A 14398-nucleotide genomic window follows, 5' to 3' on the forward strand; every position below is an offset into this window, starting at 1 on the left:
AGCTACTCGGCCCCGCGGCCCACACACACACACATTGGATCTCCACACCCAGCAGCAGTTACCATTTGAAAGCCGGGACCCCAAAGCAGGTTTAATGTTTTCCAGCCATGTTCTTTTGATTTGATTTATTATAGATATAAAGACAGACAATCCAAGGGAGTGAAACATGCACACAAAGTGCGGATACTTATGTCCAGCACGGTCTTATTTAACCCTTGTACCCTGCTAATCCGCTAACCCTTAAACGTCTGCTGGTCCATGTACATGGACCTTGATATTAATTCTTATTTTTGATAGTCTTAATTAATTATTTTTTTTATTTTTTATTGATTCTTATCCATTGGTAACTTCATCTCTCATACCTCATATCAACATTTCATGCTTACTGAATTTTAACCCCTCAAATGCCAGTTTACTGTATTTACTGTACAATAAAATTTTCAGTAGAAAACACAAAATATTATTTTTTTCCCTTCCCATGAATGCCACCTGGTGGCGCTGTGGTGGGATTATCATAGCTATGGATTGGTCACATTTTTCACGGAAGAATTACTTTATTCCAGCTTCCATCTTTTGAGAATTGCAAATTTGCATTTTTTTAACTTTCATGGATCTTGATATTAGTACTTGTTTTTTATATTTATAAGTAAGTATTTTCTTATTTTTTATCGATCCATATCCGTTCCTGATTCCATTCCTCCCACCTCATATGCGTAGTTGAACATCCTGCTCAAAACACACGCTTGAGCGACACCATTTAGGCCATGAGCGAGGGAGCACAGAACTGGCCTCCATGGATGACGCTCTGACCGCCTCCGCCACCCAAGGCGCTCCTTCGTGGGCATCGGATGTTACTGTGGCCCGCTGCGCCTCGCCGCTTTTGCGTGTCTCAACGCGGAAGTCATTGAAACCTCTTAGAACGGCATGGATCGCGACAAGATTACACATCTAGAGTCACTTTTTGACGCCGATTCCGAAAATGCTCGTCACGAGTCTCTACAACGAACGGGCGCGGAGATACGATGTAGTTTCAACTAAGGTAAGTTTTACAAAAAAAAACATGAAACTGCCCATTTTCGACTTCCAGCTAGTTTTCACAAGAAACACAAATGAGCTTCATTCTATGGAATCAAATAAGGGCCAAGCTTCAAATCATTAGTTTGCACCGGAAAATCCGCGTTCCCAGGTCATATGACCATGTTTCCATGATTGATAACTGCAGGGTATATTTCATGTAAATCTCCATGTAATTGGTTGCTGTGCTGTGCTGTGTGATGTGCTGGGGAAATAGGGGGGGGGGGGCAAACACAATAGAAACTACAAATTTGATGTCTTGAGTCGAACTGAGAGGTGTAAGATCAGAAAAATAATTATTTTTGGGGAAAGTGGCTGGGAGTCGATTTTTTTTTTTTTTTTTTTTTTGCAAAATTAACATTGAAGTCAATGGGAAAACTATGCAATGGATTTTGAAGCCTTGTAACTCAACCAAATGTTCAATCAACCCCAAGGTTAGATATTAAGGTCAAATTTCAAGGTATTTGGTACAGGATGCCCGCTGAAAAAAATGAAATACATTAATTTTGTAAGAATTTCCTGGAGGTCTCAAAAAGGCGGTTTTAATGGAAGTCAATGACCGTGCAGCCGGTCCTTAGCAGACGTTTAAGGATTATTTGAGTTTCTGGGTGCCAGGACGATGTTTTTCTAGTTTTTTCAACGTGAATTACCATAATAAACCATAAAAAAAACCTGTGCTTAATCTTACACCTTTCGCTCCAGGATTTTCCAAATTACACTTACGCGATTATTGCTTCGCACCGGCTGGGTGGACCAGCAGGGTATCGCGGTTTCATCCGACACAAATCATTGATCATCTGAACAAACCAACTCTATTCTATGTGGCACCGCCGGGGAGACTGGTGAAAATGTCCGACAGACGGCAAAAGTGCGAGACTTCAAGAGACATTCTGCTGTTCGTATGCTGTGCAGTCAATGAAAAGGAATCACCAAACAGTCAAGTTGATTAAATATGACTTTGTCTTGGGGTCAAGCTTATGTCAAGTCTCAAATGTCTGTATTGGCAGCTCAGTAGAAATCACAACCAAAGCCACATTTGAACTACATTATAAGAAAGCTTACAGGTGGGGCAACATGCAGGTATGTAGAAACGTTTGACCTTTTGACCAATATGGAGAACAAACTGACATCAGCTGAAAGGGGGGGTTGGGGAAATGATATTGGTTATGAGAATTTGAAATAGTTATTAGGCCTGATTGCATTCGGACACAGCTGTAGAACAAAAAACACCAAAGTTCTGCTCACCAATGCGATTCATCCATTTATTATAATTGCTGTGAACAGCCTTGTGGTGGTGAAGCAGTTGTAGTGGAATAATGGAGGGATATTAGTTGAAAGAAAGTCACTTTTGATGTGCAGCTATGTTGCTATTAGCTGTAAATTACTGCTAATCTGAAGCACTAATAGTCATTAATGGTTTCTAGTCAGGCTAGTGGCAAAGGCTAGGTAAAGTAGCACGCATGTAAATTAGCCTGCTGTTTGCTGCTGCATATTCACAGTCTATCCTGCTTATATGTCTATGCAATATAGTGCAATATACAGTAGTGAACAGGGCAATTACAATAGACTAATTGATTTCAGCACACGCCTACACAGTTCCTGTAACAATTAATTATCAAATTGATGATTATGAAATTTGGTTGCATACAAATGCAACATCATTAGAATCACATGTGTTTGTTTCTGCTTTGTGTTGTACTGTACTATGGTGATTTCCTTAAAACAGGTTACTACGCTACAGAATTTGGATTATTTTAGATTTATTATGCATGAAATGTTTTGCCGATGCACTGCTCAGTGACACAAACTGGATTTTTCTTCTTTGAACGATTGCTCTTTTTGTGCTGGTCATTTGGATGGGCTCCCTCCATACTGTAGGGGGCGCTGTGCAACAAGCGCTTACCGTGGAACATCTCACCCCGAGTGTTTAGCAAGGCGGCCGCCCTGACCTCCTAATGCCTTTACACTGCCTTTTCAAGCCCCCCTGCAGTCAACTTTTCCTACCTGTGCAACCATAGACGTTCTATGAAAACGTAGATGTGCGCGTGCTGTATCAACGCAGGCCAGCGTTTGCACCAAAGAACTTAACATTTGATAAGAACCCGAAGCGAATAGATTGTCACAGCAGCGCTGTTCTCTCTCTGTCTGATCTCTCTTTGTTCAACTCTTTGTCTGCGCCTAGAGTGGAAATACCGGAAACAGTCGCAGCCATGACAGTCTACCACCAGCCATCTGATGATGATGATGATGATGATGATGATGATCTTCTTCTTCTTCTTCTTCTTCTTCTTCTTCTTCTTCCTCCTCTCGCTGTCCAACTCCCCCTGCGTCCTCGACCCTTGAGAGATATCCCTTTCAAAACGACAAGTTCAACGCTGGTGCATTCCCGGTCAACATGATCATCTTGGGCACAGTCGCGGTGCTTTTCATAGACGAGAGACCTTCTGTATTGGCTTTAATGCATTTGCGTTTGATTTGGTCCAGCGAGGGAGTGACTCACAACTTTATCTCGATTCCCATAAACCTCCGTGCTGTGATATGATTCCCTGCGCTGCATCAACACAGAGGCAGATGCTCGAATACTCGTATATTTCCTCCGCTCCCTTTGCTCATATTAATGCGTATAATCAAACGTTGTTGTTGTTGTTGTGGTCGTGTGAGAAAGCCCAGTTCATATTCTGGTCAGAGAGACCAACTCTGTGTCATCACAGATGCTGTTGTTTCCTCCTCTTTGTTATGATCCCACTCCTCCTCTGATCACCAGGCCTCCCTCTTTCCTCTCAGAATCTAACAGACACGCGTGCGTCTCCATCGCTCTCTCTTTCTCTTCTCCTCCTCTGATCACCACGCCTCCCTCTTTCCTCTCAGAATCTAACAGACACGCGTGCGTCTCCATCGCTCTCTCTTCCTCTTCTCCTCCTCTGATCACCAGGCCTCCCTCTTTCCTCTCAGAATCTAACAGACACGTGTGCGTCTCCATCGCTCTCTCTTTCTCTTCTCCTCCTCTGATCACCACGCCTCCCTCTTTCCTCTCAGAATCTAACAGACACGCGTGCGTCTCCATCGCTCTCTCTTTCTCTTCTCCTCCTCTGATCACCACGCCTCCCTCTTTCCTCTCAGAATCTAACAGACACGCGTGCGTCTCCATCGCTCTCTCTCTTTCTCTTCTCCTCCTCTGATCACCAGGCCTCCCTCTTTCCTCTCAGAATCTAACAGACACGTGTGCGTCTCCATCGCTCTCTCTTTCTCTTCTCCTCCTCTGATCACCACGCCTCCCTCTTTCCTCTCTGAATCTAACAGACACGCGTGCGTCTCCATCGCTCTCTCTTTCTCTTCTCCTCCTCTGCCCTCTGTGTGCTCTATTGGCTGCAATCCAATCAGCTGCAGAGGGGAGCAAACTCTTACCAAAGAGGTTGAATGAATTGTTATAGCTTTTTATATAATATATATATATGATATAGATTTTTCAATAACCCTATATGTCACCTGCATTGAACGGATATGCCTACTGTAACTTCTCTCTCTCTCTCTCTCTCTCTTCTAGGCGGGTTTCCATGCACCTGTTTCTATGCTAAATAGTTTCACAGTATAGTAGGGTAAGACCAATATATTGGGCAAATATTGTCTGAAAAAACAAACAAAAAAACAAAAAAACAACAACAACAACAAAGTGACAACAATTATTATTATATGAGATGTCAGATAGATCCAGTGTGTGGGAGGATTTAACAGTAAAACCTGCAATGATTATTTCTGTAATTGTATTAATGTATGCATGTAAAAGCATGTGTATACTTTTATGTTCTTAACGTGGACCCCATGAAGAGTAGCTGTTACCATGGTAACAACTAATGGGGATCCAAATAAACAATACATAATGGGACCTGCCTCACCCTGCCTTAAAGAATAATGTTAGTATTTTTCAACGTACCAGAGCCCTCTCCCTCCCCCGGTCCCGGCAGAGTAGTTCCGGAGCAGCGGATTGAGTGGCCCTGACCGCATGACCACCTTCGACCCTCCCTTTAGGGCTGACCGTGGGTAGCTACTGGGACGTAAGTTGGGGCTTGGCCAGCCCCGGCTGGGTCACCTGGGCGAGGGTGTATGATGTTGCGAGACCCGAAACATCCTATGACCCCAGGGTACATCACTGAGGATACGTCCCAGTTATGCATCCATGCGATGTTTTTTGTTTCTCAACTTGGACCGTATTTTCCTAACTTTTTACGTCCAATAAAAGTGCAAAGTTTTGCAACTGACAGCCTCTGATTGTTGTTATAAGTGTCTGACAACATGGAAACGAGAGAAAATGAACACTTTTGTTTACCTTCCGCTTGAGCCGGTCTGTCTGGAGCTGTATGTAACAAAGTCTCGCTCAAGGAGAAGTCTAGCTCCAAGTCTCGCGAGAGTTGAGTTGTTATAGGAAGTATAGCCAACAGTTAGACAGAAGCTAGAACAGAAGTTCAAGCTACGCTGTCTGTACTCCAACACAACAATCTCCTCCCGGGACTCCTCTCTCCAGCTGTCACTCATGTTTCCAGCATTCTCTTCCTGCAAGAACCTGACTTTTCTCCACTTCTCCTCAAACCATCTGAGGAGCGAGCCATCGCAACTGCTGGCCGGCTGATGTGATCTCACTCAATACTGCATCAATTTCAAAAGATGTTGTTCAGATTAGTTACTTAGACATAACAAGTGAGGAAAATAGGGTCCAAGTTGAAAAAATAGCGAAACTATCCATCGAAGAGCTGCTAACCTCGGAAAAAAGTTTTGGTTTGGATGGAGGGTTTTATTGTCAGATTATTGTCCCAGTGCTCTTTCAGAGGCCCTGATAAGAATAAAGTTAGTATTGGACAATAGATTAAGGAAATGTCATCTTGTCTTATAATGGAAAAGATCTCCTATCTGGTTAAAGGGAAATCTGATTTGTTTGAAAAGGTATGGGAGCCATTTTTGAATTTTGTTGTTGTTAGGTATAATGACGTGGGTGATTTATTGGCTAATGAAGAGAACGACTGATGTATGACATTCTGTATTCATCTATGGCAGTGGTTCCCAACCTTTTCCAACTCAGGGCCCACTTTTATGTCTCAAAAATGTTCGCGGCCCACCTCCGACCCCATAAATACAAAGGCCATATAATGCGTTCTCAGAGCACTTTTTTATTGAAAATTGAACATAAAGGACTGAACTGAATACAGGAGAAACATGTTGGAAGCTCCACAGTCACTAACACAGCACCTGTAACATGTTGCAACACCTTCAGTATTACAGTTTTCAAGGAGCTGTCCACACACACATACACACACACACGCACACACACACACACACACACACACACAGACACACACACACACACACACACACACACACACACACACACACACACACACACACACACACACACACACCAATCATTCAAGGAGCTGTCCATCAGCACCACACAGATGTCAGAAATGACAAGCAAGGGGCTGTCTGTAACAGGCTAATTAACAAATGATTAATAAATAACGGTATCCTTCAACAATGGAAAAATGCATTCTCATAACAATTTGACATCCAATATCAGATCCAAACAAAATCCAAATATCAGAAGAAAGCCCATTAAATCGATAGGGTTACAAATAAACACAAACCCAATATAAAGATGATGTAAAGATGAAACTTCAATTCAAGCAAAAGCAATAACATCAAAGAAACAAAAATCATACTTTTTCAAGTATGATTTTTCAAAATCTTTCAATTTTTTTTTTTTTTTTTTTTTTTTTTTTTTTTTAATCATACTTTTTTGGAAATGATTTGGCGGCCCACTTGCAATACCTTCGCGGCCCACCAGGGGGCCGCGGCCCACAGGTTGGGAATCACTGATCTATGGAGACAAACTGTGACGATGTAAAGCTACCGGTACTTTGATGTGACGACAGCCCTTTTCCCACATGCGCTTTGTACCGCAAAATGACCGGAACGTGGTCTGTTGCCTGCATGTGGGAAAGGCGCCGTGCCGGTATAAGCGCGACCCCGTCGTCCCCGACATTTCACCAGTTTCGATCCAGTCAGAAGAGCGGTATGCTCTTAAGGGGACGCAAGTGGAAACGGGTCCAGTCATTTTCCGCGACAGCGGTCCTTCAATCATGGGCGAAGTGTAGCCTACACACGTTGCTTAATGTTCCAGCGGGCATAATCTAATCATTCGCGCACATTAAAGCAAACTGGTGAAATTATCTTGTGATAGCCTAATAAGAGCAGTATGTCAGCTTGCTGATTTCCGAAGGCAACCCCGGACACATCAAACGAAGCCAGTCTGTAAAAAGTGCTTCAACGCGACGCAGGTGAACGGATAAACATCGAACCAGCAACTATTTCTCTCAGACACAGATCCCAACTTCTTCAAAGTGCATCATCTAATCATTCGCGCACATCAAAGCAAACTACTTCCACATTTTGCTTCGTGCATTTGCTTTCTCTACATACATAGGCTACAAGCGTTGGGCAGCTTGCCTTGCAAGCCTCTGCCATTCTCGCTGTGTCTGTCCTGTGTCAGGCTGCTGCAAAGTACGGAGGACTGAGTGAAGTTTTGCCGACCCCCCAAATAAGCTCCCCCCTCCCCCCGTCCCCCAACATACCGGCTATTTGACGACTAGATTCCCATATGCGCGCGCTAAGGTGTGAAGGGAAATTCAGGGAAATGTCCGATATTGACTTACAGGTAATTTTCCGGTACGCATGTGGGAAAAGGGCTATAATGACACAGCTCTATTGTATAGACAAATGCCTATGGGCACGGTTGGATCCGATTATTGTATAAGGTATTAATGTTCCATTTATTTTCTTTTTTATTCTCTTCATTTAGCTATTTCATGTTCATTGTCTGATTATGGTTTTTGTCTCACTTGTACGTATAAAAGGACAAATCAATAAATATATTCTATTAAAACATATATATCTGTATATAATAAAGTTCTGGGAGAAACACTGGCTGCAAGGAATTGCATGGAAATTGTCCCACTCATCCACCTTCTAACCCACACACACACCACTCACACACACCACTCGAACGCGGGCGTCATGGTCGAGCTCCGGCGTGGTCAGCAGGGCTTGCTGATGGATTCAGGTTAACCTTGAGATGAGTTGATTAGAGCTGTAAATATGGACCTGCTCACACTAATGACACTCTCTGACCAGACACAAATAAGCCTTTACTCTGCTAATGAGACCCGACCCGCCAAGTCTCCAGGATCCAACAACAACAACTACAGTACATGCTGGCTTAACAACGCAGACACACACCCTGAAGCTGAAGACATCATTTAGGATTTATACTGCAAACCTGCTCCTAACACACACACACGCACGCACACACACGCACGCACACACGAACACACACACACGCACGCACGCACGCACGCACGCACGCACGCACGCACGCACACACACACACACACGCACACGCACACGCACGCACGCACGCACGCACGCACGCACGCACGCACGCACGCACACACACACACACACACACACACACACACACACACACACACACACACACACACACACACACACACACACACACACACACGCACGGGCAGCTCCCCAGGCGGACCACACCTCCCACACTTATTATTTTGGCAGTGATAGAACAACATACAGCCTCTCTCCCAAGAGAGAGAGAGAGAGAGAGAGAGAGAGAGAGAGAGAGAGAGAGAGAGAGAGAGAGAGAGAGCGAGAGAGAGAGAGGCGTTTGTCTCTCATATTAAAATATGAAATATCCCAACACATTTTGTTTCTCCTCTGTCTGTCTGAAATCCTCCCACGTGTCCCTCAGTTGCATGGACTTTATCAGCTGGAAAGCTCAATGATATTGAGAGAGCGCACAAATAAACGATCAGAATGCCCACGTTAAATCCAGAAAGTGTCCAGGTTAAACCTACCTAAACTCAAAAAGAAGGAAAAGAAATTGATATACTGTGGTAGGAATGAGCACGCAAATTCCTATGGTGGAGACTCTGGAGAAGATGCGCCATGAGCACACTTTTTCGGGGGGGTGTCACCAAACTCATACCGACATTCGGCACTGCTCTCTGTTGGGTCGCCAGCAGCGCTCCCCCCAAGTTTGAAGTCGATCGGATGAACTGTCCTTGAGATACGTGAAAGCCATTTTCTGATTGGTAGAATTGCACTAATTCCACACTGCTCTTTCTTGGGTCCTCAGCAGCGCACCCGCCAAGTTTGAAATCGATCAGAGGAACGGTTCCAAGATAAAAAAAAATTGTGTTGCCAATAGGTGGTGCTACAGTATGACTATGCATGTGGCCGAATTGCACAGAATTTGGCACAACACTTAGTATATATATATATATATATATATATGGTTACCCTGGGTTACCCTGGTTACCCTCCTATATCACTGCTTGCTTGCTTGTGTGTGTGTGTGTGTGTGTGTGTGTGTGTGTGTGTGTGTGTGTGCTTGTGCTTGTGCATGCTGTGCATGCGCGCACGTGTGTGTGTGTGTGTGTGTGTGTGTCTGTGTGTGTGTGTGTGTGTGTGTGTGTGTGTGTGTGTGTGCATAATAAGTGTGCAAAAATCCAGTGCACAATATCATCATAGAAAAAAAAGTAATTCCATTCAAATAGGAATGAAACAACTTGACATGAAAACGTGTCAGCCTTAATAAGATCAACATCATGAAAACGTGTCAGCCTTAATAAGATCAACATGATGGTGACTGTTTACCACTGGCTAATCCTCAGATTGTGGCAAGGTGATAGACATTGGGAATGAAAGCTGCAATGGATTTTGCTTCTTGTTCAGTGTCACGGTCACGTCGCTCCATGATTGGTAATGCCTGGCTGTCAATCAAAAGTGGGTGAAGCTTAGGTCTATTGACGTGATGCTGGAGTCTCTATAGCAGAGGTTCTTCAATGTTTCTCAGCCAAGGACCCCTTACGAGATAGAAAATAGACCGGGGACCCCCTCATTCTGATTTGTGATTTTGGGCTATATAAATACAAAATACTGTACAAGGTTTTGGTTCCTCTAATCCCCTCAAGGTCCCTCAAGGCTTAGGAAACACTGTCTCACTCCTCTCACTCCCATGCTTCAAGCTTGGCTTGTAGACCAATAATAAAAATAAAAAGTTTGGGGGTAATTAGCAGTGGTGTGTTTGAGGGTAATTTTGCCTTTGATTCACTCTCTTGCCTTCTGGTAACCACAAGTTTGGGTTTAGTGCTGTTCGCTGCACTAAAATATTATTTTGGTGTGTGTGTGTGTGTGTGTGCGCGCGTGTGCGTGTACGTGTGTGTGATAATAAAAACACTAATTATGGCTATTAGCAGAATGTCTGCTTGTGTCTTTTTAGTGGGGAAACTGGGTCACGTTTTTCCTCAAATTTTTCCATTTTCTACTGGACATCATCTTGCTCTGAATATGAGAAATTAGAACAGGGCAAACGTTGTGGTATAGTTCCATTTGCCCTGCAGCTCAGAGTTGGAGGTTTGATTCCCTCGGTGGGCCAGCCATGCTAAAAACAGATGCACAGAGTGCTTTCACATCATGGACCCCCCGGGCCATTTCAGAGCACACTTGACCCCTGAAGGGAACGGAACAACATTAATAATGTAAAAGCTCTCATCATTCCTAATGTGCCTGAAGGCATCTTCTCCTACCTATGGCCATGAAGTCGTCGTGGTCGCAGGCCTGCGGCTGGGCCAGCGGGCCGCTGTACAGCAGCAGTCCATCGGCCACGTCGGTGATGAACTCCAGCGACACGTGGCTCTCGAAGCAAAGCATCATGGGAGGAAACCAGGCATAGCCGTTGCCATGGAAACTGTGCTTGTTCTGCTGGCACTCGGGCCCCTCGAACTGAGCCGGGCATTGGCACCTCGGGGTGGAGGAGAGAGAGAAGAGGAAGTCAGGGTAACCCTTTATGGGTGGAGGAGAGAGAGAAGAGGAAATCAGGGTAACCTTTTAGGGGTGGAGGAGAGAGAGAAGAGGAAATCAGGGTAACCCTTTAGGGGTGGAGGAGAGAGAGAAGAGGAAATCAGGGTAACCTTTTAGGGGTGGAGGAGAGAGAGAAGAGGAAATCAGGGTAACCCTTTAGGGGTGGAGGAGAGAGAGAAGAGGAAATCAGGGTAACCCTTTAGGGGTGGAGGAGAGAGAGAAGAGGAAATCAGGGTAACCTTTTAGGGGTGGAGGAGAGAGAGAAGAGGAAATCAGGGTAACCCTTTAGGGGTGGAGGAGAGAGAGGAGAGGAAATCAAGCTAACCCTTTATGGGTGGGGGAGAGAGAGAAGAGGAAATCAGGGTAACCCTTTAGGGGTGGAGGAGAGAGAGGAGAGGAAATCAAGCTAACCCTTTATGGGTGGGGGAGAGAGAGAAGAGGAAATCAGGGTAACCCTTTAGGGGTGGGGAGAGAGAGAAGAGGAAATCAAGGTAACCCTTTAGGGGTGGAGGAGAGAGAGGAGAGGAAATCAGGCTAAGCCTTTAGGGGTGGAGGAGAGAGAGGAGAGGAAATCAGGGTAACCCTTTAGGGGTGGAGGAGAGAGAGAAGAGGAAATCAGGGTAACCCTTTCGGGGTGGAGGAGAGAGAGAAGAGGAAATCAGGGTAACCTTTTAGGGGTGGGGGGGAGAGAGAGAAGAGGAAATCAGGGTAACCCTTTAGGGGTGGGGGGAGAGAGAGAAGAGGAAATCAGGGTAACCCTTTAGGGGTGGAGGAGAGAGAAGAGGAAATCAGGGTAACCCTTTAGGGGTGGGGAGAGAGAGAAGAGGAAATCAGGGTAACCCTTTAGGGGTGGAGGAGAGAGAGAAGAGGACATCAGGGTAACCCTTTAGGGGTGGAGGAGAGAGAGAAGAGGACATCAGGGTAACCCTTTAGGGGTGGAGGAGAGAGAGAAGAGGAAATCAGGGTAACCCTTTAGGGGTGGAGGAGAGAGAGAAGAGGAAATCAGGGTAACCCTTTAGGGGTGGAGGAGAGAGAGAAGAGGAAATCAGGGTAACCCTTTAGGGGTGGGGGAGAGAGAGAAGAGGAAATCAGGGTAACCCTTTAGGGGTGGGGGTGAGAGAGAAGAGGAAATCAGGGTAACCCTTTAGGGGTGGAGGAGAGAGAGAAGAGGGAATCACAATAACTTTATTGATAATGATAACAATTTGCAAAAATTTAGAGACTCATCTGCTCCTCTGACCCAATCTCTCTCTTTCTGAAATACTTATTTTTTATTATTATTTCCTGCTCCTCTGTCTCTTTCTCCTCTTAGACAGCCTTCCCCTTCCGCCATCTCTCTCTCTCTGTCTTTCTCTGGCTCTCTCTCTCCCTCTCTCTCTCTCTCTCTCTCTGTATCCCTCTGTCTCTCCCTCTCTCCCCCCCCCCCCCCCCCCCCTCTGGCTCAGCCTCTCTCGATTCAATTCAAAGTGTCTTTATTGGCATTGGTTACTGTACAGAGATATGTGTTGCCAGAACAAACATATACACACCCAAATCGTTACATATTAGGGGTGGGCATTTCTAGCAAAAACACTATTCGAAATTCGCTGGCCAAAGTCGACTTTTAATCGAAATTCGAAAATAAATAAATAAATGTAAAAAAAATTTTTTTTTTTTTTTTTTTTTGTGAGTGAAATGTTGCATTGTCTCCCCTGATTCTAACTATAGTCGAATCGCTTGGTTTGAGCAAGTAAAACAATTTTTATAAGCATTTTAAGCAAGGTTTATGGAAAAATGAATGGCGGATGAAATCCCATGAAGAGAGAGAGGTTGCTTATAAAAATTGTTTTACTTGCTCAAACCAAGCGATTCGACTATACTTAGAATCAGGGGAGACAATGCAACATTTCACTCACCAAAAAAAAAAAAAAAAAAAAAAAATTCAATAAACGAATTTCGACTTTCAATAATAAAAGTCGACCTTGATAATAACAACGATTATTCGAAAATTCGAAATTCGATGCCCATCCCTATTACATATACATACAAAGACATCACAATATACATTGTAGCAAACAGAATAATGTTACAGTCACCTATTGTTTACAGGGAAATGTTCATTGTACTAATAATAGAACTGTCAGACTGTAACAGACGGAGTCGCTGCCCACAGACTCTTCTCTTCTCCTCCACGTACAGTACGATCACTAGGTTCATTTTGTTCCAACGGAGAGAGGAGTTATGGAACGTGTTTTTCAAATTCAGGATATTTGTTTAACTCGCTCTCTCTCCCCCTTTCTCTCTGTGTCTCTCTCCCTGTCTCTCTCCCCTCTTTCTCTCGCTCTCTCTCTCCCTCTGTCTCTCTGTCTCTCTCTCTCTCTCTCTCCCTCTCTCTCTCTCTCTCTGATGCAGATGTTCTCATTAGTGGTGATACCACAGGGAAATTTGCCACCTCACTCCCTTCTCTCCCTCAGTGCCTCCATCCTCTATGTTGGGAAAATAAAGTGTGGGGAGGAAGTATCTCTTCCTCTCCACACCTTCTCACCTCTCATCTTCTCACCTCTCATCTTCTCACCTCCTCTCTCTGCGCCATCAGAATTCTGAGCTTGACTTTTATCTCAGGATTCAGATTAATTCTGGCTTTATTCTCAGCATCTGAGAATCCCTTCCCAGTAATCCTCTTCCACATCCTCGGGTGTTCTTACCAGAGGGGGAGTTCTGAGGGTAAACACTCCAACGTTTGATTCCAACCGCTCCAAACACAGCAGTGTTGAAAGTGCCCTGAAGGAGGCAAACATAGCCTGCTCTCTGCTCTGACAACAGGATGCACAGTTAGCATTCCCTCTGTCTGTTGCCTAACATCCACACCTCCCATTTCCTCTCATTGCTTCAATCCATCCCTGAGCATCTGTTAGCTGGCTGCATCTTTCTGTTCTGTAACACTTGTTTGTGCTCATCATAATAATATTAATATAATAATATTCAACACATCCTTGTATTCTTCCAGCAGAATAAAGGATTATATCGCTCGTTACACCTATTGAATAGGTGGAACAAGCGAGGTGCTTATGACTGCTGGCAATAGGCAGTCGTAAGAGATTCACATACAACATACACACACGTCTCTTTTAAAATCGCACAGTACCGCATAGTGTCACAATACCAAATAGTATCACCTCGACTTTACTAGCTTTTGGTAATACCTGTTGGTTTCCAAACAGGAGAGTTTGGGAAATCCTACTTGCGAGAGGGTAAGCTAAACTGGTAGCTACCGTTAGCATACTGTATGACGATGCTCTCTGGCCAATCGGTAGTCTGCAGTTTTGTCACGTGACCTTTTGGTATTGCCTCAGCCCGCTTGGGAATCTCGACGGAGGTGGAAAACCAAAAAAAGGCGAGCCGAGTCAAGGCG

The 14398-nt window shown here is 44.5% G+C and overlaps 2 protein-coding genes across 2 annotated transcripts in view; both read right to left on the bottom strand.

Annotated features, from left to right (window-relative positions):
* LOC310799721 (E3 ubiquitin-protein ligase TRIM47-like) overlaps positions 1-14398 on the bottom strand; it is a 495544-nt gene that overhangs the window by 276822 nt on the left and 204324 nt on the right. The window lies entirely within an intron of this gene.
* LOC310799570 (neural-cadherin-like) overlaps positions 1-14398 on the bottom strand; it is a gene marked incomplete at both ends in the record, with an annotated part of 319707 nt that overhangs the window by 65963 nt on the left and 239346 nt on the right. Inside the window, one exon of the mRNA XM_083662160.1 lies at positions 10734-10948. Coding sequence (XP_083518286.1) covers positions 10734-10948 — 215 coding nt within the window. The remainder of the gene's footprint in view (positions 1-10733; positions 10949-14398) is intronic.

This window comes from Poromitra crassiceps, assembly GCF_964638095.1.
Source record: "Poromitra crassiceps genome assembly, chromosome: 28".
Taxonomy (NCBI): domain Eukaryota; kingdom Metazoa; phylum Chordata; class Actinopteri; order Beryciformes; family Melamphaidae; genus Poromitra; species Poromitra crassiceps.